The 27,784-nt window shown below is 42.5% G+C and overlaps 1 protein-coding gene across 2 annotated transcripts in view; it reads right to left on the reverse strand.

The window, feature by feature from the left end:
- The window catches only part of yap1 (Yes1 associated transcriptional regulator), a 26,198-nt gene extending 334 nt beyond the window's left edge, over positions 1-25,864 (reverse strand). The window contains exons 1-8 of one of the 2 annotated variants that reach the window (XM_061047048.1): positions 25,116-25,864; positions 23,461-23,696; positions 12,905-13,023; positions 12,053-12,166; positions 6,699-6,862; positions 4,811-4,932; positions 3,479-3,591; positions 1-2,496 (exon numbers count right to left, since the gene is read on the reverse strand). The exon at positions 1-2,496 is cut by the window's left edge and continues 334 nt beyond it. In XM_061047048.1, coding sequence (XP_060903031.1) covers positions 2,261-2,496; positions 3,479-3,591; positions 4,811-4,932; positions 6,699-6,862; positions 12,053-12,166; positions 12,905-13,023; positions 23,461-23,696; positions 25,116-25,316 — 1,305 coding nt within the window. In that variant the 5' untranslated portion in view covers positions 25,317-25,864 and the 3' untranslated portion in view covers positions 1-2,260. The remainder of the gene's footprint in view (positions 2,497-3,478; positions 3,592-4,810; positions 4,933-6,698; positions 6,863-12,052; positions 12,167-12,904; positions 13,024-23,460; positions 23,697-25,115) is intronic. The other variant, XM_061047049.1, reaches the window with a different exon arrangement.
- Positions 25,865-27,784: the final 1,920 nt, after the last annotated feature.

Below are 27,784 nucleotides of genomic sequence, written 5' to 3' on the forward strand. Positions count from 1 at the left end.
GTACCACTCGTTTTAGTTGCATTGTTCTCACCAACACTGTTTATCCACCTTTAATCCATCATTAACACGTGATTTTATGATCAGTGAAAATCAAAACTAGAAAGAGGTTTCTCACACAAGATAAAAATAATGTTCATGTTCTCTGATCTAAAAATAAAGTTGTTCCATCAAGTTAAAGCCTCCAATTAAAAGGATTGGGCGGCAACAGAATCAGTGTGACAACCTGCTGAGTCTGATCATTCAACAGTTACTGCAGTGATGCAAAGATTTAGTCATGCTGTAAACATCAATATAATGTGATTATGAGAGAATTGTCACTGTGGCTGTCGCAGTTTCTTACTCAGAATGTAAACATGTGAGTGTTTATAGAAAAAAAATCACTTGCTCTGAAACCTCCTCCTTAAATCTCAGGGTTAGTCACTCAAAACAACCATCTTGTCTTTAAAAAAAGAATCTCTCAGCTAGATCTATTCATACATGTCCATTAACACTTAAAAACCAACCTCATTTTCTCATTAGCTTATACAGTGTGTTCATACACAGGCTGATTTACACATCATACTGTTTCTGGACTCTGTGAAAATGGAAACACAAATTAGTGTTATTACAAAAAACATCTTTGGAATCCGCCACAACAATTCCTGACTGAGATAATAACTGATTGTTTCTTGATTATTTCACACACACAAAAAAAAAAAAAATCATCAATCTGCACAACTCACTACTATCAGTCAAACCCTGGCCTTTTACATCCCGCCACATGACTCTTCAACCTGCTTAAACTTGTCCAAGTCTAGTTCTCCAAACACCCAGCACAGCTCCGAGGTTCCATCTCCCTCTTCGGGAAGTTTCAAACATTGTAACGCTCGTGTTTTTGTACGTCGTCACAACGTTTTACTTGATCGCAGAGCTATAGTTTCTGTTTAGCCAAGAGATCTGCCTTTTTTTTTTTTTTTTTTGGTTAATGTTCAGGAAGATAGTAAAAGCTGCATGTGATCAACAAATACACAATAACACTTAAATGTAATGTATAAAGTAAATGAGAGAATCAGCTTAATGGTTATAAAAGCCCAAACTGAATCAATCAATCATCTTGATGAAGTGGCATGCTGTGATAAAAGGTCGGCCATGTTTAAAACGTATAAATTCCATCTATGAAAGAAGATAAAAACAAGCACAATGCCATTTGTTCTAAGCTATCATACATATGTAGTAACCTAAAAATAAAAGAATACTAAAATGATAAAACAAAGAATGAATCATGAATTAGGCTTGGATAAGACTGAGATACAAAGAAGCTAGGGTTAAAAAAAACAAAAAAAAAACAAACAGAAATCCCTAAATCCCCTTATAATGTGTTTATAAAATAAAAATACAGTTTGATTATTGAACACAAGATAGAGGAGAGAGTGGCTGATTATAATGAAACAGCCTAATGCTTATTGCTGCTTTACAAAAACTTAAGTCATTGTTCGTGTCGCTCGTGTCCCAAAAAATACAACTGAAGGCACTTGATCTATCAAAGGTTTAACTTAGACTTGCTGGCACAGCCAAGCAGCAATGTAGTCGGTCCCCAGGCTCCAACCCTCATCCCCCCCGCCCCTCCCCCTCCCACACACAACACACCCCCAGCAAAGCCAACATGTCCAAACTGGGCCTCACACTAACCTTTACTCCAAATCAGTATTGTTCTTTATGCTTCTAATACATCATTTTTGGTTTCTCAGGCTTGTTAAAAAAAACAAAACAAAACAAATGAAAGAATAAAAAGTTACAAGGCCAAAATATAAAGCTACTTAAGCTAGTTGCAACAGTCCCAAATTCAGTGAAGCACTGCTGCTTGACGCTATAATGGAAGAGGGAGGAAGAGGCACCAGAGACTCCGGGCGATAGCTGATGGCGGCAGTCCTTGAGGAAGAGCGCATGCACTCGCCAAGCTCAGTTATGAGGGGAGACCAGGGGGGGGGGGAGAGATCAGGGTAAAACATGCCCTAGATTCACTGACAGACCTGTGAAAGATTTGGGGGGACCCTTGCGTAATTGTCTGTTCATGGGCCAGCCTTGAAGACACAGACAAAATGAAGAGATAACACACCAGTGAGAAGAACAGGAAAAAAATACTGCCTCAAAAGAGGTCGGCCTTATGCGCCGAGACAGAGACGCTTGCTGAAATGTCTTGTAAAAAGCATCCATGAATCCTTCACAGATCAGAGCAGGCAGCAGTTCAGAGTGTCGGCGGAGCAGCGAGGCGCTCGGGTCTCTATAACCATGTGAGGAAGCTCTCCTTGTCGATCTTGGTAGCTGCCAGCACGGACTCCATGTCGTTGAGGATGTCCGAGCTCAGGGCCTCCTGCAGGCTGGGCATCAGCTCCTCGCCCTCCACCGCCATGCTCTCGCTCTCCAGGGTGCCCAGGTCCACGTCTGTCCCCGGGATGGCGTCCAGGTAGTCGGGGAAGCGGCTGGGCTGTGTGACCATGGAGGGTTGAAGAGGGTCCCCTAATGAACAGGAAGTAAAGCGACAATAAGTCAAGGGAGAAAGCTACAGAATACTTTTTAAGGATTCTGTATGTAAAATGAATTAAAGATATTGTCTCCATGATGTGATGAAGAGCAGGTGAGGCAGGGAATTTTTTTGCACACATACAACAAAACCATCATCATGTGAAAAATTTTATCAACAAGCAGAGAAGGCTAAAAAAGCAGCGTCATTGACAGTATTATTATTAGAATTTAGATACCATAATACTGTAATATATTGAAAGTAAGGTTATATCTGGCTGGAGTTTGTTGTGCAATTAAGTAATCAACCTTTGCATCTTTTCTATATACTGTATAAGGGTTCTCACGACAACAGATTTCAATAGGATCAATAGGATTCTAGTACAAATCTAACAATATCAATACCAATCACAAATACGAGTCCTAGTACCCAATTAAATTGCATTCCAGTACTGGGTTTGCTTTGATTCATACAGCGCGTATACTCAGTAACTCTCACTTTTTCAGCGTCCTCTTCTGTCCCTTAGCCTCAGCCGTCGTATCAAACAGAATCTACACCGGCTCACAGGCTAGAGCCGTAAAACTGTACGCACTTCTGGTGAAAGAATCGCGGCCTGCTGCCGAATTGACATAGTGGTTTAAGCAGACAACCAGGCCGCGCTGTGGACATGAGAGGGAAGCTTTTCTGCCTGTTGAAAGTTGTTGTACTCTTAGATGGACTTTGAAACTTCTATTTTAAAAGGTTGAAAAGTTACATTGTTGCTTTAAAGAGATCCAAGAACGCTTTAGACTGAACAAAATGAATGAATAATAAAACAAACTAAATAAAGAGGGATAATCTTTGCCAAGATAACAATATTGAACCACATCCTCAGGCTAAGTTACACAGGTGGGTGTTCATGAACCTGAGTACACTGTATCCTGAAACAAACCTAAGCTGGAAGAACCAACTGCAGCGAGGTTTTATATCTGTATTTACCTGTGTCCATCTCATCTACACTGTTGAGGAAGTCATCTGGAGTGCGAGGGACGCTGTAGCTGCTCATACTCAGGCCGCTGTCTGTGCTCTCGTCCCTGGAGTGGTAGGTCCCGCTGAAAAACACAAGAATAAAGACACGTCTGAGTTAAACTCTTGACTGTAACTCAAAACATCCTGATTTCAAGAGAAGTGGAGGAAAAGAAAAGCTTTTTTTGTCTCGGCAAAGGTTTATTTGCGATTGACCTTAATGACCTTTACTTTACATTACTCTGCACTTAACTGTGTGAATCTAATTAACTGATCCAACAAAGCAAACACACACAGTTATTAAAAGCACACACAGGCTGGAAAAGTAGCAGTGTGGCCTTAATTCCCTCGGGGGAACCTTCTGCATACATCGCAGTTTTTTCCGCAGATATATCTGTTTGAAAGACTGTGGCGACTAATCCACAGTGACAGCGAGGAAAACGAGCTTCACTTCCATTACAGAATACAGGAAAAAGGGCAACGATGAATGGGGCAAGTAGAGAGACAAAGAGGCAGAGAGAAGACATTTGACAAGCCTATACTAATTAGCAGAGGAAAAATATGTAGGCAGAGTATGGCAGAGGCAGGATGAATGAGGCCATTGTAAAAAGCAGGGGAGCGGAGGCAACGGGGGGAGGAGGGGAGATTAGGTTGGCCTGTCTACTGACTGGACCACATGTTCTCATGGCCTGCTTGCTATTCAGCTCTCTCCTCACTTCATCTGCTTACAGAAGAACTGGAGCTTGAACAGCTACCATTAATTTTCCCAGAGCAGACAGCTTCAAAACTCCGGCCTCTTTTTTTTTTATTGAAAAATGGTTTTCAGATCGTTATCTGCCCTTAGTGTTTTTTTTTGTTTTTTTTTTACCATCTTGGCTTTGAATAAGGAGTTAAGTTTGATACATGTTTTCACAGGTTACACCACCATTTAGTCTGCGGTTGTGTTTATTGTGCAACAGTCGTACACCAGAGGTCATCATTGTGCAGTAAACCCGGAGCACAGACATGCCGGTGTAAATGAGTCATTGCCATGTGAAGAGGGTTAAGCCCAGAGACTCTCTCTCTGCTGTTTTTTTTTTTTTTTTTGTCTTGTGTAACTCGGGGAGCTCTCACTGGAGCTCAAAATCAAACAGGAGAGCACACACAGTCTCCCTCAACCGGGGATACATTAAGTCTGACAAGCTGAAGGAGACTTTGTGAGCCTTTGCCAAGTGCTCTGACGTCAATCAGTTGCACCTCAGCGTGCTCTTTCGCTCTACAGAGGAGCTCTTCTGGCTTCACTCCTGGCTTCTGTGTGAAACCAACCTGTTGAGGAATGGGTCAGAGCTGTTGGCCGTCATGGTCCGGGCATCTTGGGCCATAGGGGAGGACACCGGGTTCGTGCTGCCATCTTGATCCATAGGCAGCTGAGTCCTTAGAGCAAGCTCCTGTGGATGATACAGAACGAAACTCATAAGCAACACAATCAACCCCACCCCTAACCTCAGAAGCTAATTATACACAGCTCCAGCTCCAGGGAAAAACATGTCAGGACTGCCTCACACTGCCGCTGCTGTGCTGTCACTGCATAAAATGTTGAATTAAGCATGAACACACCCACTAGCCGACATGGTGGCTCTCCATTTCTGCCCCCCCCCCCCCCCCCCCCCCCCCCCCCCCCCTCCCCCATGCACAGTGTCAGATTACATGAGGGGCTGACCGCAACTGGGAGACAATTGTTTTCTACACACGCTGAATCAGATAAAGGCAGAGGATATGAAGTCATGTGTTTGTTTTTTCACCTCCTTTCCTGCAAGTCCTCGGAACAGGAGGATGAAATGAGTTGTCCGGTTGTAGTTATGAGATTTCAATAAACCTTTACTGGGTGATGGGATGTAACCCTTTTTTAAGAGAGGACGTAAAATGGCTTGCTAGACGCCCTAAGTGGTTGGCTGGAAGCTTTTATTGGTTGTGGTTGAGTAGAAATGAACCAAGTCATAATTACCCTTTATTAAAAAATTACTTTTTCCCACCTTCTTTCTGTTTTTGTTTTAGATGTAAATGCTGCTTATACTTATACACATTTCTTTTATGAAATAAGACATTTATCTAAGAATCCTATGCACACTGCTTAACCATCTGGTTGTTATTAAGCCGGATTATGAGCCCTGTATACTGTGAGCAACATTTATCATTTTATTGCCTCTCTGTTTGCGTCAGCACTCGAATCCCGCTGGCAAGTTGCATACATCGCAACCCATTTTTCATCATACTTCTTCTACCATGTGGAATAAATGTAGGCGTGGCAAAGTTGTCCCAAAGTTGAACTCCATTGACAAACACATAGTCAGTATGATTTCACAATTTCCTCCTATAATCACACTGGCTCTGTATTTGCAAGTACAGTAAGGCAAGTGTCTTGTATCTAAATGGTAACTGGTATTTTTGGGTTTAGGGAAAACTAGTCAATGGCCTGATTAGAGTCAATCAATCAATTTTTATTTGTATAGCGTCAACTCATAACAAGTGTTATCTCGAGACACTTTACAAAAAGCAGGCAAAATACCTTACTCATTGTCCTGATGCTTCACAAAGTCAACAGAAGCCATGTTAATAAAACATACAGTGTATATACTCTGAGGACGTTCAGTAGGGACAGTTCAAATATAATACTTGTGTCTTTACAGCCTGGTGCATGTACACACTCGAGTCACTTCCTACACTGTGAACTTTAAACAGCCAATAATGTGTAAGGCACCGTCAACAAAGTGGCCAGAGCCCTCATTCATAATCATAAAGCTCTGTTTCTGGTGTTATGACACAGCCTTGAGTAAACTGCTGGATTTGGCTGTAACACCCTGTGTGGGAGGCACTGTGACACATCACTGTTAGGAAGTGATAAAATCACCACGTATGACTCAGAAGACTTCATTGTAGGGTAGTGTAACAATGAAGAGCGATCAAAGGGCTGTAAGATCCACCACCACACCAACGAATGATGACTCATGTGTAAAGGTCTAGTCAATGTTTTCATTAAATCTCAGGACATAAACATTTTGCAGAACAATCGAGAAGTTTAAGGTCAAGCATCTTGCAACCACTCTCAAGGGGACATGATGACAGCCTTGAGCTCTTTTATTAAAGACGAGTTGTTCCTCCTCGAAAGCACCATCATCTGAATATTTTCTTCAAATATTTGACTCTGATTCCTCACCTGTGGTCTCTGCCGAAGCAGCTCCTGTTGCTTCAGTCTCAACCGTTCCTTCTCGATCTGCTGCAGTCTCATCTGATTGCCCGCCATGACTGCACTGTGGCTCGGAGGAAGCTGGCCTCCCTGCTTCCCTGGAGCACTCTGGGTAATCCTCTGCTGGTTCAGGGCTGCAAAAAAAAAAAAAAACAACACAGAAAGGAGTTTTAATTGGTCAGTGTATTATTCCTTAACATTATGTGGTAGTTATTTTTGAAATGTGCATATTCTGATACTAAAAGGAAAATTCAAATTGTGCAGAAATGTTCTATACTAAAGGATCTATAGAGGACAAACATCATACAAATGTAATCTAAACAATGTAGTCCCTGCCACTATAATATAATATAATATAATATAGTTTCCTGTAGTTTTTGATTTATTTTTTTTAATTCTGAGGGAAAATGTTCAAAACTAACCACCAAAGTGATTTTGAGGATACAGGCAAAATATTCTGTGTCTCATGTGAGTGTAATGGCTCAAGTATGTGTGCTGTGTATCCCCGTTATGTGTTAAGGCTGTGCTAAATGCAGGTTCCACTATGAACATTTCAAAGTTTTGCACCAAAAATAATGAATACACCCAAGAGCCCAAGCTGACTACCACCACACTTATATCTCTGCAGCTACACCTGTTAATGCTCGGCTGCATTCAAACGCTGCATAACAAGACGGACAACTTCGTAGAGCGTTTCTCTTTTTTTTTTTTTTTTTTACAAGCTGAACTTGTAGAAAGAGCCGAGCCAGTGCAGCAGGTTGTGTAGGACGAAAAGGGATGTCCCAGCACGGGGTTTCAGCCCGGTGTCTGAAACCACCACAATTCCTGTAAGACCTGATCCCCTCCCACTCGCTGACTAAGACAGGCTTTGTTAGCTGTGTGTTGCACGTTGCATCAGTTATGACTTATCCTTTCATCGTACAGCGTTTTGTTTCATTTCTAAACAAATCAAAAGATTATCCCTGAAGACTGACGGGCCTCCTTACCCGGTGCCTGCGTCCTCTTCGGCCGCCTTAATGAATGCAGCCGGAGCACAGCGTGCAGATCAGACAATTTGTCGACCTACATCAGGTTCTGTAAACACTGTACTTCTATTGAATTTAGCTTCAAAGTTCTTTGACCCAACACATGTAATTGTATTGTGCGCTAACAGCCTAACTGCATGTTTACATTATCCGAAACAAAAGTGTGTGTATTGAAAACACAGCTGTTCCCCAGTGAAATCTTTGTTATTCTTCACTCCAGTGAGGGGCGGGCCTAATAAACACGAGTATAAAAGCAGCACAGCAACACATTAATCTATGCATGCAAAGTAGGTCACACATTTTATCACTAAAGCAGAGAATGAGAAGCAAATGTGCTTGACCACAAGGGGTGTAACAGTGATTGAACCAATGCGGAGCGCTGTTTGCGTATGTGATTGAAGCAACGACCAAAACAAAAGCCCTGACAGGGGAACAATTTTCATGCGGGGCCGCCTCTCTCTGTGCTGCCCTCCCCGGCACCTTTCTCATCACCATTCAATCACTGTCTGTTTACACTATCTCAGGAGCTGAATGAACTCGGCTCAGGGCTCTCCCTGGGAAGCTCGGGTGGCCCCGCCCTATACCCTGCCTTTCCGTCTCCCCCCCTCCTCCCCTGCCTCTCTCTCCAACGCTGCCCCCCCCCAACAACCCCACCCTGCAGCACATACGCTCACACACACACACACACAAACCCCACACAGAGTCATGGAGCCGCCACCTCCTCTCTCCCACACACATCCACTGAAGCACTTGGTGGAGTGTGTTTCTTCTCTCTGTTTCTTATCTTTAGCAGATACTGAGGCCTTTTGTGGCTGGATCACTCCCCCCGCCTCCCCCCCATCAGCTGTTCTCAAGGCAGAGGTGCTGCAAAGAAATCAATGTACGCAGCTATTGATTTGTAAAGGCTTGATCTTTGCAGAAGTCCACACTTTAAAAAGTGAGTGGAGGTATATGTGGAAAGATTCATTGATACGTGAGGCTGAAGATGTGAGAGGGGAAAAATACCAGATTCTGGAAAAGTTCATGTTTATGAAAAAGTTTCCAGAAAGACTACATGGTTCACTTTTGACTGCAATGTTTTCATAACATTTAAAAGTCTTCTTCATATATCTCCGATTTACCAACATTTATTTTGCTATATTATCTCCCAATGTTCCCACATGTAAGCTTTTCACTCTTCACAGTACATTTGTTATCAAAGTCAGTAGAAGCGATGGCTACATTTAAATAAATAACAAGATAATAAACGTCCTTGTACTGGAATTCTATTTTAAACCATCGGGGGTTCTGAGGAGTGTTCATGAAAAAAGAAAGGCTGACATACAGAGAGAGATTTCACTGACACACAAGACTGTATGCAGACAAATGCACAAAGTCAAGGCCTCCCTCGCAGACCAAACACTTAACAGTAACCAATGTTCCTGGAGGAACTATGCACAAACAATGAGCATATCAAAAGCAGGGAATTACATCTGCGGCTGAGATAGGAGTGAAGGACAGGTTCAGTTCAGGGCCAGTTTGATAGCATGAAGCAGGCCGGTCCAGACCGAGAAGTCTGTGTGTCTGTGTGTATGTGTGTGTGTGTGTGTGTGTGTGTGTGTGTGTGTGTGTGTGTGTGTGTTTGGAGTCAGCAGCACATACGGGCGGTGATAGCTGGTGGAGCAGGCAGATAAGAGACAAGTTAAAGCCGTCTGCCTTTTGTCTTCTTCACGCACCCTTCAACGCGACGAGCCAGCAACACAAGCCCTTATCAGGCATCACGCTGGCAGGCATATTACACCACCACATCACCTGGGGGCAGGTACAGTCGAGGGTGTGCCAGCTGTGGGAAGTTCTCTACATGTGTGACCAGGGCACAGAAACCTTTGAGGGCTTTGTAAACATGCGTCTGCGGTCGTCTGAACAAGTTTGAGAAAGGCCCCTTGGGACGGTGCCGAGATTCTGACACTGATAGAAGCAAAGAGGAGAAACGGTCTGAATGTCATACAAACATGTTTGTTTTAAAGAATCGATGCGGCAGCCTTTCTGAAAACTGTCTTGGGAGTCAATTTGTTTTTGTTGCCATTACAGTTAATCTCTTTCATTTTAATCATGAAGTTAAAAACAGGTAGATTAATGTGATGAGCTTTTAATGCAGAACTACTTTGCTCCATCTTTTACACAGAAGGTGGGGTGCAACAGACCCATCTTGAACATGCCGTGTAAAAGGGGCTAAAGTTAACAGGACATTTTATTTTTATATGCTGAATTTTTCAAGTTATTTTTGACATTTTTCTCCCAATAGACTGTCTGCAGAAATCAGCATAAAAGGAGCAACACAGACCTAAATGAGAAAATCCAAACTGACCCGTCAAAGCGGCTCACTGCTGCCTCCTCCTCCACACTTTAAGTATTTTTATGGAAGTGACATCATTAATGAGATTCACACTCTCTTGGTAAAGCACTCTGAGAGCAGAGGCGTGTGATGGATAATACAGACATGTGTGTTGGGTGAACAGCTTTACTTTAACTCCCAGAGGGAACTCTATCCTTATGTGACCTCAAGTGTCCTCCTAGTACGTTTTCCATGCTGTTCATCCTGAGTGTAACATACAGAAAACATCATATAAACATAAGCCCCCCCCCCTTTTTGAACCCGGCCACAGTGCGCTCATGTCTTGCTCTCTGTTCACCACCTCCTTGGATCTTTAAGAGGATGCATGCTTATCCCTGTCGGCATTTTCCCTCTGTTCCTCCGTTTTTCTTTCTTCCCCTTTCGCCTTGCCTCTCTCCCCCCCCCCCCCCCCCCCCCCTCACCCCCACCTCCCCTCTCACATTGGAGTTCTTTGACTGAAAAGGTCTGGAACAGATTAAGAGTTGGACCACAGAATAAAGAGGCCTGGCCGAGATTCAAGTCTGTCTGGAGCTGGAGCAGAATGGGGCTGTGCCTGCGCTGGGCCTCACGCAGGGGAAAGCCAGCCGGCAACAAACCCCTCAGTTAAAGGCACTCTGCTGCTTTTCTTCTTAAAGCTCAAATTAGCCTCCATTATCAAAGCAGCTGGCTTATGATTGCAGACCTACATAGCAGCAGTATAGAGGATTCTGAAGCAGAGGACACTCAAATGTTATGACGAAAAAATGACTGTAAAGGGTTCCTTCAAACACAGAGCCACACTTCTAAAATCAAGTGATGGCAAAAGGACTTTTCTGAGATCAAAAGGTACAAATAATACAGGAATGAGCCACAAATAAGATAACATTTTTTTTTTAAAAACATGAGTATTTGGGATTTTTAAGTAGTCAATAGGTTTATCTGACTTAACAATGTTTGATGGCACATAATGAGTTAACACGGTCTCTTTCCCCCTCTCCCTCACTCAGAGGCCCAGCAGCCTTGTGTTTTCAAGACTTATAAGTCTTCAAAGCGGTTTGCCGATCAGTGCCGCCATCTCTCCCCCAGCTGCCCCACTCCCCACTTACTACTTTGTTTTGAACTCTCCTGCCCGCCTTCACAAGGGGGGTGGACAAACACTTGTCTACAGGAAGAAAAAAGAAAAAAACCTGCCCTTAAAGTGCCCATGCACGATATATATAAAGCAGCACTAAAATTAAACAGGATAACAGCCTGCGTGCTGATTCACACATGTTGCCTTTGTGAAGCAGAGTGAGCTTCCCTGGGGGAATGCTGTTGTAATGAAAGGATGGCACCTGAAGCGTAAATGAGTCAGAGTGACATAAGCAGGGACCTTCATCTCAAAAAAAGTCCTTCTGGCGCAGGAGGTTTAGCTCATTCCCATGGCCACACAGGAATTCTCAACACATGTACCTGGTCCTGTCACTAATTCACCAGGCATGGCCACCACATACTGAAAGCCAACTGTCAAACTTTAGCTCGGCCCGGGGGATTAATGGCCAACTCAGCTGTTGCTCCGACACTAAAATGGCTGACAAAAGGTTAGGTGCAGATTTTGAGGGGGGGGGGGGGGGGGGGGGGGTTGGTGAAATCTGTTTTCAACAACCAATGGTATGGCTAGTCACTCTAAAACAATGTAGTGCATTGAAATGAACTATGAACCATAGAGAATTGTACTCAGTGTTACAATAGGGACAATGCAACTTTTATGGATTATCCAGAGTTCTCTACTGGAGAAAGTTAAACACTTAGCTTAAATATGTTAATACAATGAAGTGTGGGTGTACTGCTTTCATTTAGTAGCACAACATAGATGTTTTTTTTTTTTTTTGTTGTTGTTTTTTTTTTTTTTACTTTGAGGAAGTACGAAGCTAAGGGGTTAAAAAGACTGTCAATAGAAAACTGACCAAAGCGTGGGTCAAGTCGTGGGTCAAGCCAGGATGTGGTTTTGTTCTTGTGGTTGATGTAGTAAATTTCTCCTTCTGATGTAATAGCTTGTTCCCAGCCGTCAGGGAGAGGACCTGAAGGATGACCAGAAAACGTCATGTCAGAGATCCTTGCGGTTTAACTCAATACTCAGATTTCTCTTAATCACCAGAATTGCTCAAATTAAAGCCAATAATTCACTTTCATACATAATTGGGCATTGTAACAGCATATTGAGGTTAAAGACAATCATAGAGCGGGACAATAGGATATCATATAGACATTTAGTCTCAAATGTGCTCGAGTGCAAAATAAAAAGGCTAGATGGTTATAAAAGCAAAAAAAAAAAAAAAAGAGGAAGCAGCAACGTATGTTTTATCTTTTAGAGTGTATCACAGTAAACAAACGCTTGGTTTTTTTAATGTTTTACTCGAAGGTTGCAGCAGCGATGGTTTGAGAATACAGAGATACTTCGTCTGTAAACTCTGTAATCTGTGAGTCACGGAGCTCCCAAACATGTCAGACAGGACCTGTCACGTTCTACCCCTGTCTTACCTCACCTAGGGCGAATTCCAACTGCACGGACAGAACTGAGGTACACACAGTCTTAGTGACTTGTAAGAACTAGACGAGGCTGCTCATGACTTCTACTGGATGTTACATAAAAGTAAGAAAATGAACCGGGAAAAAAAAAAAAAAAAAAGGGCAAGGCTTTGTAATTCTGACTTTAGACTGCAAAACACATGATCTTTTTTCTTTTGTACACATACATACTTTATCACTTTGCTGCTGTTATAGTGAAACTTAATGAAAGAAAGTCAACATCTACATACCACTGGCTGGATTCATAAGGTTTTGTTGCTGCACCGGTACAGAACTGGGCGGGGGAGCCTGGTTCATCTGGAGCAGGGCCTTGCGGGGATCCTGCCAAGTGGTGGTTTGATCGATGTGGCTGTAGGGAGACAAGAGAAGCACAATGTTAGTTCAAACAATTAGCATCAGTGTGTTTCTACCAAGCGGGGAACCTCCAGTGTTGCAAAATGCAAAGTGCAAAAAAAAACTGCAGTTCCTTGACTGTCCACTTGAGACTGGCTCCAGAAGTCCCAATAACATCCATGTTCAATTGCCCTTTTGACAGCAGACAAAACATGCTCACAGCCTGATAAAATAACTTGTGTCTCTCTCGGTATAGTGATTTTTCTAAATATAACACATCATTTTTTTTTATATTTAAGCTCAGAGTTATGAAAACTAGGGGCGTGGCTGAGTTGAATGACAGGCGGGAGCTTTGTAGCTGTTTGCCAGGAGACTGAAGGACTGTCTCAGCTCAAACTCTTTGCCTGTTTCTTGGTTGAACAAAAGCTAGGTGAGCATGTCCAATATGTCAACCACCACCGTTCAGCTGCAAAACTGTGCATCAGAAACCAATGCGTGAAGGGGCGCTGGTGGCGCAGTAGGTGGGTGCGCGCGCCCCATGTGTGGAGGCCTTGCTCCTCCGGACGGGCGGCCCAGGTTCGAGTCCCACCTGTGGCTCCTTTCCCCACTCTCTCTCCCTGATTTCTGACTCTATCCACTGTCCTATCTCTCCATTAAAAGGCACAAAAAAGGCCAAAAAACAAATCTTAAAAAAGAAAAAAGAAAAGAAACCAATGGGTGACATCACTGAGACTGTGTTGTGTTTTAAACAGTCTATGATTACCCCCAGGAATCAGAAGTGAGTTCAAACCAGAGGCCATATCAACTCAAAACAGCAGGTCATGTCCAGGAACTGATGACTCATGGAAGTAACAATAAGCTCTTTTGATGAAAACACAGAATCTAACTCTGTGTGTAAACCATGACTGTTACAGGAAACTCAGCTGTGTCTGGTTGGACTCAATGTAGACCCACAATATGATACAATACAGATTCACAATAGGCTTAAGATTAACCCGTTTATCATTAACAACTAGTAAATTAAGTCTGTTTGTTGTGAATATGAAAGGAGAAACTAAATCTGAACTAAAATCTAACCAAAACAGCACAACCGTTAAAAATTCAAATAAATCAAGTCAAACTTTTCCTGCCTGTCAAAGATTAGTTAAAAACACCTTTTAAAAAAATGTCTACGTTGCTACGATTGGTTCCAAAACAACTATTGTAACATCGGACGGTGTTTCTCCGTCTACTTTATGGCTCGTCTTTGCTGGGACAGGAGTGGGGACCGGGGGGAGGGGGGGATGGAGGAGGGGGCATTGTGTTGCATTCTGTGAAGGCATTGATAATTAGTGCTTTGTTGGTACTTGTTGCTTGATTAAGATGGAAAGCTAATACAGGAAGCCCTCCTCTCCCGAGCAGGACCCTCTCTATTGAGGGAGGGTCAGTCCCAGGGCTCAACGCAGGGGGTCTTTTTTTTTTTTTTTTTTTTTCCTGGAAGTGGCTCGGACACTGTGGAGTGTCAGGGGCTTTAACAATCTGGCGCCACATTTACAAAGCCTTCACCTGCTTGACAAAGGCACAGACTGAGCTACGACCTAAAACCCCGCTATTCACTTGTTCTGTTTTTATTTTTATTTTTTTTTAAAACATCCCCTTTAAAGAGACCCCCACCCCCCACCCCCCTCACCTCACCTCACCTCAAACAAATAGGCAACCAAAAACCTGGCAGCTTGTTTGTGCAGCAACACAACTCTGTTTATAGTGTAACTGTGGCTGAATTGGTTCAAAAACACATGACAGAAATAAAGCTTCAGTTCAAATCAGACCTAATTATAAACCTCAGGGATCTATTTTTTTTTTTTTTATACCCTGCAAAAAAATCATGTTCTGCATGTGTTTTTCCACTGACAGCGCCTCTTCACATCTCACTGTTCATTTGATCCCAAAGCGCCATTAGTCCAGATTTTGGAACAGCTGGCTGAAGTGAGAGATTTCAGAGAGTTTCTCTTGGCCTCTGCGGTAATCCCAGCCTGCCTGTCTGCGCTCTGTCCCAGGCCAGAGAGCGAGAGGGCCTGACTCAGCACTCCCCCCCCCCCCCCCACACACACACACACAATGCAACCCATTTTGAAGCCCCCTCTTGTTTATGCTTTACTGATCAAAGGAGCTGCCAAATCCCCCTAGTGAACCCTCCCCCCAGCCCTCACACACACACACCACCACCACCACCACCACACACACACACACACACACACAAACACACCAAGCAAAATAGCTGGAACTGCTCAGATTGGTGGGGCCCCCTTGAGAAAGAGGGGTCACAGGGAGCGGGGTGAGACAACTAAAGAAAAGGAAAAAAGAAGAGTGAAAGAGGAAAAAAACATCCACGGAAGCAATCCCTCTGAATTTCATTGGCTGCATGAGTTGCTGTGGTCTTGTTACACTCTGAGCGCCCGCCCCCCCCCCCCCTTCTCTGCCTCCTTCCCACTCTGGAAACTATGACATTTATTATGAAGGGGAGGGAAGAACAGGGGAGGAGACTGGGATAAGGGAAGGGAGGGCTTATCGTAAATGAGAGGCCTGCACATCCTGGTACACCGCGCTCAACAGAAACGCTACGACTGGACAACACTGATGGAAATATACAACCACCGAGCGTCCACACGTCTAATCACAGAGCGTATTCTCCCCCTTAACTTGTGCTCCTCTCAACACTGATTAAAGTACGAATATTGAATTTTCTTTCAGACCCCAGCTCACTTTTGTAGCTCAAATCAATCGACACAGACGTAAACATAGCTCAGTTCAAAACAGAGGAGACAGAAACGAGCATGTGATAAAATCCCCACAATGTGAGCGAGCTCCCAAGTGAGCAGAGTACTGTATTCAAAGAGCCTGAGTGTGGGAACTCAGAGAACTGGTAAATAAGTTACCAAGAGCCTGTCATTTATCACCAGGTTTTAAAACTAAAAGATAATCCATTCACTCCACATGCCCCGAACGCTATATGGTCAGGGCTATACACCGCTTCCTGTAGGGCAAAACATTAAACAAAACAATGTCATGGCAACTGCTGGGACGGCTGGAGGCCACCAGTTGCTGTTAGGAATTGCTGATGATCCGCAACCTCGACCAGTCACAACTGCTCGGTGTTGTCTTTACATGTCTCTGACACCGCGGCGAGCTCAGCGGGATGGTCGCCGCACCCTCACCCTCACCCCCCCCCCCCCCCCCCACCCCAATCCCCGGGGCAGGGCAGTTAGGACATTTAGTAAACTGATCGTGGGTCAGGCCTTCAGCGCACTAACGCCATTACATTCTTTTAAATGAAACAACGTTCAGGTGTTTTTAAGGTTTTCTCAAAATGCCATTTTTTAAAAACATGCAAAACAGTACAAACTGAGAGTATTGATGGAGAGGGGATGATGGGATGGTACTCTATACTCTAGGATATTAAAAATGAGCGCAGATATGAATTACAGATGCAAGTACCTTTACCTGTAAACAAATATTTGCTATGGATGATAGGCCAAAACGCTGACAAAAAAGTTGATTACAAAACCTCAAATCTTAGCGCGGTTGTCTAATTTCTAATCAAATAACCCTTATTACACATTTTTAAGCCACATTCACCACCAGCACCACTTGCTATGAATAAAAACTGTTATTGTTGAGTGTCTTGAAATAAGATGTACTAACTAATTTAAACAGTAACGTCTCATTTCAATTAAAGAAACTCGACGTGTACACTTGCTCAGATACAACTTTTTGCAGTGTGGTTTACTCAACACTATGCGGTCTTTGCTTCAATAATATATGTGTTGTCCTGTTGTGACCCTCCAAAGACTAAATATGACCCATCATTAGCTCCTTCAGGGAAATAACAGTTTCTATAAATGAGCAGGTACTCCAGCGAAGGCGCTGTGGTTCAAACAGGACCCGTTATCAAGCGGGTTTCCTGCAGTGTGCTGCTTTACTTTCTCACTTTTGCTCAAGCTGTCATCATGGTCGACTGTGGCTAAGCTGAGCACAGAGAGCACAGGGAGGTTGATCCACCCATGTCTCTTGACATCTCCTTGACTGATGGCCCAATTATCAAGGTGGCGTTTATTGTGCCAGCGTTATTTATAATGTGTCTTGCTGAGAAAGAGAGGAGGGGGGGACCTTTAGCATAAAGGCTAAACTTGACTTTGCTCCAACGATTTGCCGTTCGACTTTCTTGAGTTCAATCACGAGGAAAATCTCCCCCATCGACGTCCAGCGTTCTAGACAGAGCCTCTCTTTGAGAAGCAACATGTTACGATAACTCCAAGATTCTACAAGTGAAATGTAAGGCTTTTTCTGCCTTTTTAAGACCACTTCATGTGACATTTAAGGCCAACACTATGGGCACAAATTTGTGTGAAGGTAACAACAGTATGATGTTATTTTTTACTGGTCTTACATACAGGTTTTTTAAAGTTTGATAAAATACTAGTAAAGATCAAATGATATCAATACCTGTTTCAATACCATGACAACAGATATAAAAGTCATAAGCATCCAATATTAGGTCATTTCAGTTTTTTAATGACCACAATGGCAAGAAAACTCCTGCAAACTGTCTAAGTTTCACAAAAAACGGCCAACGCTTCTTTACATGGCCGATGTTTTTGTGTAATTTGGACAGTTACGAATGAAGATTTAAACTTTTTTTTTTTAAGTTTCTGTATTTTTCAGTGCTGTTGATCATGAAAATAACGGAGAATGTATCATTTGAAAAAAAAAAGATATGGCATCAAAAAGAATCCTTTCAGACTTTAAAGACCCCAAAGACTAACCAAGAAAAGGTCAAACATTGTAATAGAGATGCAAGACGGCAGAATGCTGCACTTGTTTCACAGAACACATCTGATCACAGTATGACAAACTTCCTCACACGCAGGCGGCCTTTTTCTCCCATGAAAAATGTGGTGTTTATGTCTGGCTGTGAGGAGAATGTTGTATCCAAAATGAAGTCACTGTGGCTAACGTGTCTTAACGTGTCTCGACGAAACCGCTTCAAGTCACTTTGTCTTTGACTAAAAGTGTCTCCCCTCAAAGACAGATGTCAAATAACTTCATCTCACTTGTGTTAAACTGGGGGAGTGAAGATATGGGAGAGTGATGAAACACGCCCCACAGCTGAGTTGTCAAATGTTAAAAATGGGATCCTCAGGCCACAGCGGCTCCACCCGGGGAGTAGCTTGTAAGGTGGTTAAAGCAGATGACTTAAGAGTGCACGGAGGGAGGCCAGATGTAATCAGGCTTCTGAGATGAGGATGAGCACCTCTTCTCTGGTCGACTGAGGATGCCTGGCTGCCTCTCTATCAGCAGGACATCATCAAGAGAGATTATTGGGGCAACCTCTGTGACCCTATTGTGGCTTTAAGTTCCCCTTTGAAGACGGGTATTTAGCATCATACTTCCTACTGAGGCAGCTAATTCACAAAGTAACACGGCTAAATGTAGCCCTCATTTTCAGAGAAAAGTTTAATTAATCAAAGTGTGGCTTTATGAAGTGCCATGTGACATTATCCGACACTCTTTAAAGGTTTTTTCTACTTTTTTTCTGTAGCAAAACAGCTTCTAAATATATTGACTACTAGGTTGTCCTGATACCAGAATTTGAAACTTCGATGTGGTACGAGTAAAAATGAATATCGATACCTCTTTCAATTCCATGGCAACAAAAATCAAAGTCCTATGGGCACCAAATAAAGGGAAATTTCATGTTTTCAAGTTATGATGATGGATTTCTGAGTTTGGATGAATTAATCGTTAAACTTGTTTGATTTACTCGTTTAAAGAATGGCTTTGTTCCACACACATGAAGTCACTCATGACCTATTTACAACTGTGAATTGTGTTACTCATGCAGAATTCACTTCCCATAAAGTCCAGTGCGTGGGGTCATTTCAGGGTCTCTGAAGCCCACCAGAGAGAGGGAGCACTTCTCAGATACTACATCTCTGTGGAGATGCCCTCACTGACAGAGGAGACATTGATGTCTGGAACAGAGGTGTTACGTCAAGACTTCGGTAAACACAAGCCGGACTTTCTCACAGTCCCATTTGTGTACCGAGCTGACGGGCCCCCAGTTGAACAGGAAGGGCCTTTTCTGTGCGTGGTCAATAAACCAAAAGTTTGTCAAACACAAAGTTGCTCCAAATGAGGGCTTCGCGCAGGCTTACGGGTGCAGTTTGGGACGGAGTGAGTGCCGTCAGTTCATAACAGCTTAGTTTGAAATCCGAGGCTGAATTCATCCCCTCAATCTTCAGCAAATAAGTCAACATTTGATACAGCTGAGATTTATTTATTATTGTTTGTGTTGAAGTTAAATGTTGATTTTGAGATCAGCATTGACCAACGAGAAAACCTAAGTCCAGTTAAGTCAACGGACAGACAAGCCATCATCACTGCTGCGTCACAAGATGTCTCAAACATGGACACATTTAAAAAAAGCAGACCAGGTAACTACATCTTCAAATCCTCGCAGATTCAATTCTAAAATTAAAGTTTGTATTTCAACAACCATGGAGTGTGTGTCTGGCAAAGTACTGTAGGAGTTGTAGTTTAAAAATACACTTCATGCTTCAAGAAGGTTATTTTGACTTCTTCATTTTCACCACACTTTTGAACACACGGAAAGTCCTGAATTTCCTGAGTCTTGCAAAGTTTTAAGGGGCTTCAGAGTGTAAAGGCGGTTTTCTTAACGAAATAGGAAGTTGCCTGGATTTTTTAAATTGTTTTTCAAACAACAAGCCACTTCAGTTTTAGATGCTATATGTTAGTAAGGGGTGTATAATAGTTTGAAGGAAATCCCCTTGTAATCTAAATCAGGACTAACACAGATATCTATTGCAAACAGAAAAAAGCACGAGTTCTGAGAGAGCACTTTGATCTTTGCTGCTCTAAGAGCGGCTGTCTTCCACTTGTGTTTAGTGCAACAGATGTTTAGGAAACTCTAGATAGTGTACACTGAGGAGGGACTAGACCTCAGTCTGTTTAATGTTGAGTGTTTCACTTCACAGTGTTAAAAACACACAGGAAACACAGCTTCAGCAACTGATGCAAAATGAAAAGTGAAAAAAAGATGATCAAAGGGATTACTTTGATTAATCACTGTCAGTGTTTAGATGTTTGGAGAGATACCAATCAGCCGTTCTGGTCGTGGGAAACCAGGCTCATCAAAACAGTTTAAAATCCAATTGAGAAAAGACAAAAGTGTCCGTCAGCACACAGCTCTACCTGCCCCTGAGGGCGCACAATAGCTGCTCCCCCCCCCAAAGCTTCCCTCTGCTTAAGGCTGACTTCCCACGGACTAAAAGCTCATTCAAAGCTGCATTTAATAAGCGCCCGGAAACAGTGATTACCCCTCCTAGTTCACCGGTGTGTCTAAATTAGAAACCTTCATTAGTTTATGACCCAGCCCTGGAGACCCGGCCCTGCCCCCCGTCCCCCGTCCCCCCATCCCAGCACCGAGCAAGGTGACCCAACCTCCCTGCCCCTGCTGTCATAAATCAAAGGCCACGGCAAACTGCTGGAAGAAAGAAGAGGAAGGGTCAACAGACTCTGTTGACTTTCTCCCAGTGCTCTCATAGCCTGAGCTTTTTGTTTTTAGAACGCAACAACCTAAAGAAAATAGATACGTTTTGAAAGTGAAAAGCCCATTTCTGACTCGTCTCACCATTTGGGCTTCAACTATTAAATACTTCCACTTACTATTAAACTTATTAGTAAACTTGTTCATTTATAATAAATGTTTCATCACAATTTTTTTTGTAACTTCTTGACATCTGATCAGTTTGTATCCCAAAATAAAAATGAATTACAGCTGAAGTCTCAACATTCGAGAAAGTAAAAACTAATATGGTTCAAGACTTTTTGTGATAAATGACTCAATTGTTTGCATTATTAAAAGATCTCCTCAAAAGTCAGCACTGTAACAAAAGCACTGGTCATTTATTTACATGACATTATAACATTTCTGATGAGAAGAACAAGGTGAAACAAAAGAAAGCCGCCGCCTCTGCCGCCATCTTTAAACTTCATGTCAACCATTTGTCTATTTTAGGAAGGCTCACATGAGTCTCAACAGGCCTGTGGTCTGAATAAAGATCACTGTTTCACTGCGGGGACAAAGGGAGGGCCCGGGTTTCTCTTGGCCCCTCTTCTAGTCATCTCCACATGGTTGCCATTTAACTCCATTGACACAAAGGAGGCACCATCACAGCGCCATGGATCCATTCATACCAAACGGAGCCTTGCTTTTTTTTTTTTTTTTTTAAAGGGAGCGGGGCAATCGGCATCTGAGGGCCGCTGTGACTCACCGAGGGACAAATCAGGACAAACTATATGATCCTGAAGTCAACAGAGCGGGGTTAGAAATATTCTTCTTTAAAGGGAGAAGAAAAAAAAACTTTCACCCTGAGCTGATTTATCTTAAAGGACAACAGCAGTCACCTGAGTGAAATGTGAGCTCCCACACTCTCTGCTCTCTCGGGCTAGATGGTGACCGAACTCCCCACCCCCACCCGTCCACCCACACACACACACTCTTTCGCTCTGCCTCACTCCTCCTGCAACACATCTCGCTCAGACTACTCCTGTTTATAAATAGGGGAGTGTCTTTGCAGCAGCTCTGCTGAGGCCGGCTGTGCTCCGGCTCAAATATCTGCACTTTGATGCTCGCTGTATGAAGATGTCTCCTCGAGCTCACTCGGACACAGAGCCTGTGTTCTACTACTCTGGCTGGATCACATTATTAGAAACACATTGACTCAACTTTTAGTCATAGGACACAAGTCTTTATCAGTTTCATTTGTTTGTAGAAAGCAAGGTGTTTTAATATAGACTATTTCAACACATGAGCTTTGCTAATAGTCATTTAATACAGTTTTCCTTTTTGCATAGAGAAAAGCTCCTCTATTGATATCTGGTTAAACATTTTAACAGATTTATTTTTGCCTTCATTGAGGTCTGCTGTGTTTGATTCACTACAATGCCTTCAGTCTGCACATTTCTTTGGGTTGGGTGGGTTAGGACTTGACTCAAACTGTGCTAAAACTACAACTCCCAAATAATGATTCAGATTGTTGTGCCTCAGTTTGAGTCTCATCCCACAGAAATAATTGACTCACCCTAACAGCCTGTATGGTGCAACAAACATTTCAACTAGAAGTTATATGAGGTTAACAGTTAAGTTTGGACAACCAAATCTAGTTTAAGAAAATTGCTTCCTTGTGTGTCAAGTCATTAGCTCAGTCAGTTTCTAAACAACTGCACTGATCATGGGAGAGAGTCTGTGAGAGTGGTGTTTTCTCTGCACCCCCCCCCCCCCTCCTCCCAGTCCTTTTGTACAACTTTAGGAGAGCCTCATCAAAATGGACCAGATGTTCTCCAGATGTCAGACCTACAAACATCTGGTCCTGAAAGCTCTTTTTTTGATACAAGTTAATTGGAGGCGATCATGTTTGTGAGACACCTAGTAATATTCTCTAGAAACATGACAACATGTTGCCTTAAATAGAAACTCCAATTAGACTTTTGATTGCAGATAGCTCGAAACATGAGTGAATGAAAATTTAACATGAGCAGATTATCGTAACACAAGCTGTTGACAAGGATGTCACTTTTATGACTAATTCAATGAATCTTCCTCAAAACTGCTGGGAATGGAATAGATAAGAAATAAAAAGAAAGCCCCCACGATTCCAACAAGTAACCAATAAACCCAGTGACAGGCTCCAAAGGCTCAGCTCTACCTGCTACCTACTATTCCAAAGAGCTACTTTGGAACTTCAGCGTGGAAGAGATCTGCTGGATGGCAGATGAGTTTTGCAGAGCTGTCTGTCCTTTGCTGTCTGGGGAGCCACAAAGGTCCATTGTTTCTGCTGAAACCTGAGAACCAAGAGAAGGAGCACTACATACAGCAGCAGTCCCTCAAAAGACTTCTCTTGTTTGCAGCGGCCACCAAATTTAATAACCTGTAATTTAACTATTGCAATTGTCTCTTTTCCAGCACATTGACCAGCATTGTGCACTGTAGTGTATTTGCTAATTACTGTCAGTATATAGCGTGCACTGGACAGAGCTGTAGGTTGAATCTGCGTCCCGACTAAAGACCCCTTCTCTGGCGTCTTGGACTCGTCTTGGCGATTACTGAAGAGTACAATTTCACCCTTTCCTCTTTAAATTAAAAATCAGTTATGTCACTCTTGAATGACAGAAGAATATTCAAGTACTTTTTGTGCATACAATGTATTCTAGTGAACACATTTATTTTTGTCTAATGTACCTCCCAGCGACTGAATACGACTGTTTTACTGACTATCACACTTCCTTTGAATCCATCCTTTCATTTGCAAAAACAAACCCATGCTGCAAACTTAACCAGCTGCTTTCAACGGACTTCACAGAGCAAGACGACACTTGTTGCAGGAATACTTACTTGAGAAAGTATCTCTGGCCAGAGGCAGTCTTGGCCATTTCCCACCCGTGAGGCAGGGGCACGTCATCGGGAATCTCGTAGGAAGATTGACGGAGATGTTGAGGGGAGGCACCTGCTGGGGGCATGCCAGACAGGGAGCCACCAGAAACAGCTCCTAACTGCAGGGAGGCTGGGGATGAGTGGGCTCGGACGTGGTGGGGTGTGAGTACTCCGCCACTCCCTCCGTCGGTACTGGCCTGTGATGTGGTTAGAGAAGCAAAACATTGTGATTTCCCTTCGGAGGTTTCATCTTATATAGCTTTGAAGAGTCTGTCTGAATGTATCACCATAAAACATGGACTGCTACAGTAGTAAACTAACTTTACCAAAGTTATTCATCCCCAAGGGGAGAAATTTACTTAAACCAGCAGCTCAAGTGTCAAAGTAAAGGAAAAGAGTAATCAGGTTGAGTCATTCATTTAAAAACTAATAACAACAATTATAGGATAAATAAAACAACAATAAGGTGCGTTCACTCATCATATGATAAATTCTTGAAAGGACATTACAAAAGCTCTGTTGTGACATTTATTTTAAGTATTTTAAAAACTAGAGTATAGAGAAATAGTACTTTAGAATATAAACTGCACTATTGTTGTAATGCCAACATTGGCCAAACGTTTCAGAATTTTTTTTCTCATTTTTTTGTATCACTCTAAAAGTATATTTGACTTTTTCTTTTCGTGTGCATTTGTTTGCACGTTTGGGTGTTTAAGTCAGGGGGATTGGAGGAACCAAAGGCCTGTGTGTGTGTGTGTGTGTGTGTGTGTGTGTGACATGGGAGAGTGCAGGCTCGCTGCACAGCAACGCATGCGCAATGAGGATAAAAAAACTTCCACAGACCACAAGCAACAGTTGTGGGGGATGTTAGAGGGGAGGAGGGGGAAGGGGTAAATAGGACTAGTTCAACCATCATATGATTTCTGATTTCAAAGTCGCTTCTATAGCAAACAACTCAAGTTTAAGAGACTCAGTTTGAACATCTCCCCCATGACGCTGAACTTTCTACACCACAGTCACGAAACGAAACAAAACATTTACAGTCTGCAAGTTCACTTTGGACTCAGCCAATTTGACAACTCACTTAAAGTAACCTATTATCAAACATCTTCTGTCCAATGCAGATTTTTTTTTTTTTTTTTGCAGAATGAAGACCAGCTGTTGAGCCAAGACATAAGACTGAAACGATACTTCAGTTATGGATCCTACAACTTTTACGCATAGCCTCCACGGGCCCCTTTTTCAAAGGTGTTTTTTTATTTGTGGCAGTGATGTTAATTTAAATCTTTTACTAACTGGTTGGAAATGTTATTATAAAGTCGTTTGTAGCAAACACATACAAACTTGTGAAAGTGGTTTGGTAATAAACATGTTATAAGTTCAAATTACGCACGAACGTTTTATAGTATGCTGCATTTTAGAGCATGACATCGAACATCCTCTCAGTAAACAGTGGCAATACCTTAAAGACTAAAAAATGAGGTTAAAATATGATACAAACTGTAGACTGACTTTACAAGTCATGTAGCCTACTGTAGGCCTGATCCCCAACAGGATGGGCCTTGTGTTAGTCGTGATTTCTGGGAAGGGGCAGGGGAGAGACAGGGCGGGCTTACTTGTCTGGAATGGGACTTTGGTTCAGGAGGTTTGAAGAAGGAGTCTGGCAGTTTCCTCATCCTCATGGGTACGGAAGGGGGTACGATGGTGTTTTTCGGGTTCATCACGGCGTTAAAAAGTGTCTCCAGGTCGGTCTCAGAGTCGCCCCGTACGTGGACGATCTGGTGTCCGGCAGGAGGGTTGTGCTGGCCCTGATCCATTGCAACCAAAAACTGTCGGCAAACTTTACGAGTCCGAAATTGTCTATTAAAAACAACTCACGAAGAGAAGTTTGCGCCAATCCCCAACTTTTTTTTTTTTTTCACACAGCAGGAAATCAGGGAATATCGACGACACTCAGAAAAAGTTACCCCGAGTCATTCTAAAGTTGATCAGGATGTGATTTTTCCAATCTTCCAAAGTGTGTTAGCTGTCGAAATCTGCAGTGAAACACAGCGTTTTGCTGTTGTTTTTTGCTGGCATACTTGTCAGTGTAACAAAGCGCATATCTACTCCACACAGGAATCTGTGTTGTCGTCCGGCCCCAACTTTTCCACACAAAAAAAAAAAAAAAAGCAGGGGCAGCCACAAAAGACGAAAAAACAACAAACGCTTCGTTGGAAAAGTCCGACTTTTTTTCTGCGTTTCGTCCGAGTTGAAACTGTCAGAGGGGATTCTTCCAAAAAAGGTTCATAGTTCGTGCAACAAATCTCCGCAGCTCACTTTCTAGAAAAAAAAAACTTTTGCTCCAGTCGGATCTAAAGTTTGGGCAGGACATCAAACTTTATGACTCATGGGATGGCTGCTCCAGGGGGCGGGGCTTCACTCTAATTGGGACGAGAGTGTTTAAAGGTACAGTCAGTGTAGTTCAGGGGGCCCGGGACAGTTCAGGGACCACGAAACTTATGCACTTTATCAAGTTTTTCCCTTTTATCTAACGTTAAATTAACTTCCATTAGATTTATGTCAGACAATCTGCTTAGAATAGATTAAATATGATCCAATTAAAAAAACAAAAAACATTCATCCTGTAACCTGAAAATATAACTGCTCGGGTTTGACATTTGTCAGGCTGTATTTTGTTTAATAATTCAAGGGGCTAAATCATTCTCATTAATTAGGCAACAAAATCATGGACGCACTTGCCTTATTTCAGATTTTATTTCTTTGCAGTCTCTTGAACACGAAAAGGACCCCCTGCTGCTCCCTGATTTTCCAGCTGGAGCCCACTTGAGAAAACAATGAATTGTCACTCGTTTGCTGCCCAAAATGTAGAGGTGTGTAAAATAAACAATAAACAACAAACAGTAAACATACACACCTTCCAGACCGTTTGACTAACAACCCTCATGTTTAGACGGAAAACGCGGATTCTGCCATTTGTTTGGACTATTACAAGTTTGTTTAAATGTAATTATTGAATGAACAAGTGTGTGTGTTTTTTTAAGATTATCTGGGTTACATTAGAAGTCGGACAGGCTTTACATTAGCCCAGTTTAACCAGGCTTATTTCTTAAATATGTTCATTATATAACTTAAGTCTTTTAGCTTCAAAGTGTTCAGGCCTACTTGTTACATGTGGATGATGAGGAAAAATACATTTTCACAACTCAACGATTTTAACAATTACTCCAAAGCACACTTCTTTCATCACTAAATGAATGGTACTATTTTTTTTCTCTGTCTTTTTTTTTTTTACAGTGCTCATGAAAAGTAGATCCATGCAGTTCCCACAATTGTTATGCAAATGAGGCCCCTCTTCCATTGAGAAATCATTTTGTCAAGATCCACTCTCTTTGGATACAGAGGCTCTGTTTCAACTCTTTTTTTTCCCATACATCCAATGAATGAATGATTATGAAGCCCTATTTAATACCCGCAGACACTGTAAAGCCTCTATGAACAGATTAAAGCTCTGCCCTCTTCCACTAAATAGACATCATGCTTATGTGTCTCAGCAGATGCATTTCTCAAGTATAGTGAGCACACATAAACTGTTGCCTGTTTTTTGTTTTGTTTTCTATAATCTCAAAATGTATGCACCCTTGAAACATCCATGATGAGCTAAATAAGTTAATGTAAAACCTGCAGCATGCAACAGGTTCAGTTTGACTTTTTGGCGTTTATGGACTTTTAAGCTTTATTGTATATCCTAGTCCTGTATCATGGTAATATTTCTATATGTCCTGTATGAATGAATGCATCTCTTGATCAATGAATCCTTCATTCATAGCGCATAAAAAGAACCATTTAATACACACCACAGCTGCCTATTAACTTTTGATCTCTATACTTCATAACTGCGCTACCAGCCCTCATATTTAGATTTATGACTGACATTTTCTTTGCACACAAGCTGCCAGTCAAGAGACGTCCATTGTTCTGGTGGAAGTGGTCATTTTCACATCATTGTAACGCACTCAGACACATTGAAGAGATGGACTGCAGTGTCCCGGCAGCCCTGAGGAGGACCACCCACTTGGCAGAGTTTGGTCCCTCTTGGTAAACATCTCTTCATCCCTCGGATTCAGCCTCATTGGGGTTTGGTTCCTCGATTTTTTTTTTTTTTTTTTTTTTTTTGGGGCTCTGTTTCACTGAACCAATCTGAAGCCTCTGAAAGACAGAGAGGCTATATGAGTCCTCCCTGTTTAAAACACGTTTGGTCTGGTGTTATTATCGGACATGATGA

The sequence above is a fragment of the Labrus mixtus genome, chromosome 9 (assembly GCF_963584025.1).
Source record: "Labrus mixtus chromosome 9, fLabMix1.1, whole genome shotgun sequence".
Classification (NCBI taxonomy): Eukaryota; Metazoa; Chordata; class Actinopteri; order Labriformes; family Labridae; genus Labrus; species Labrus mixtus.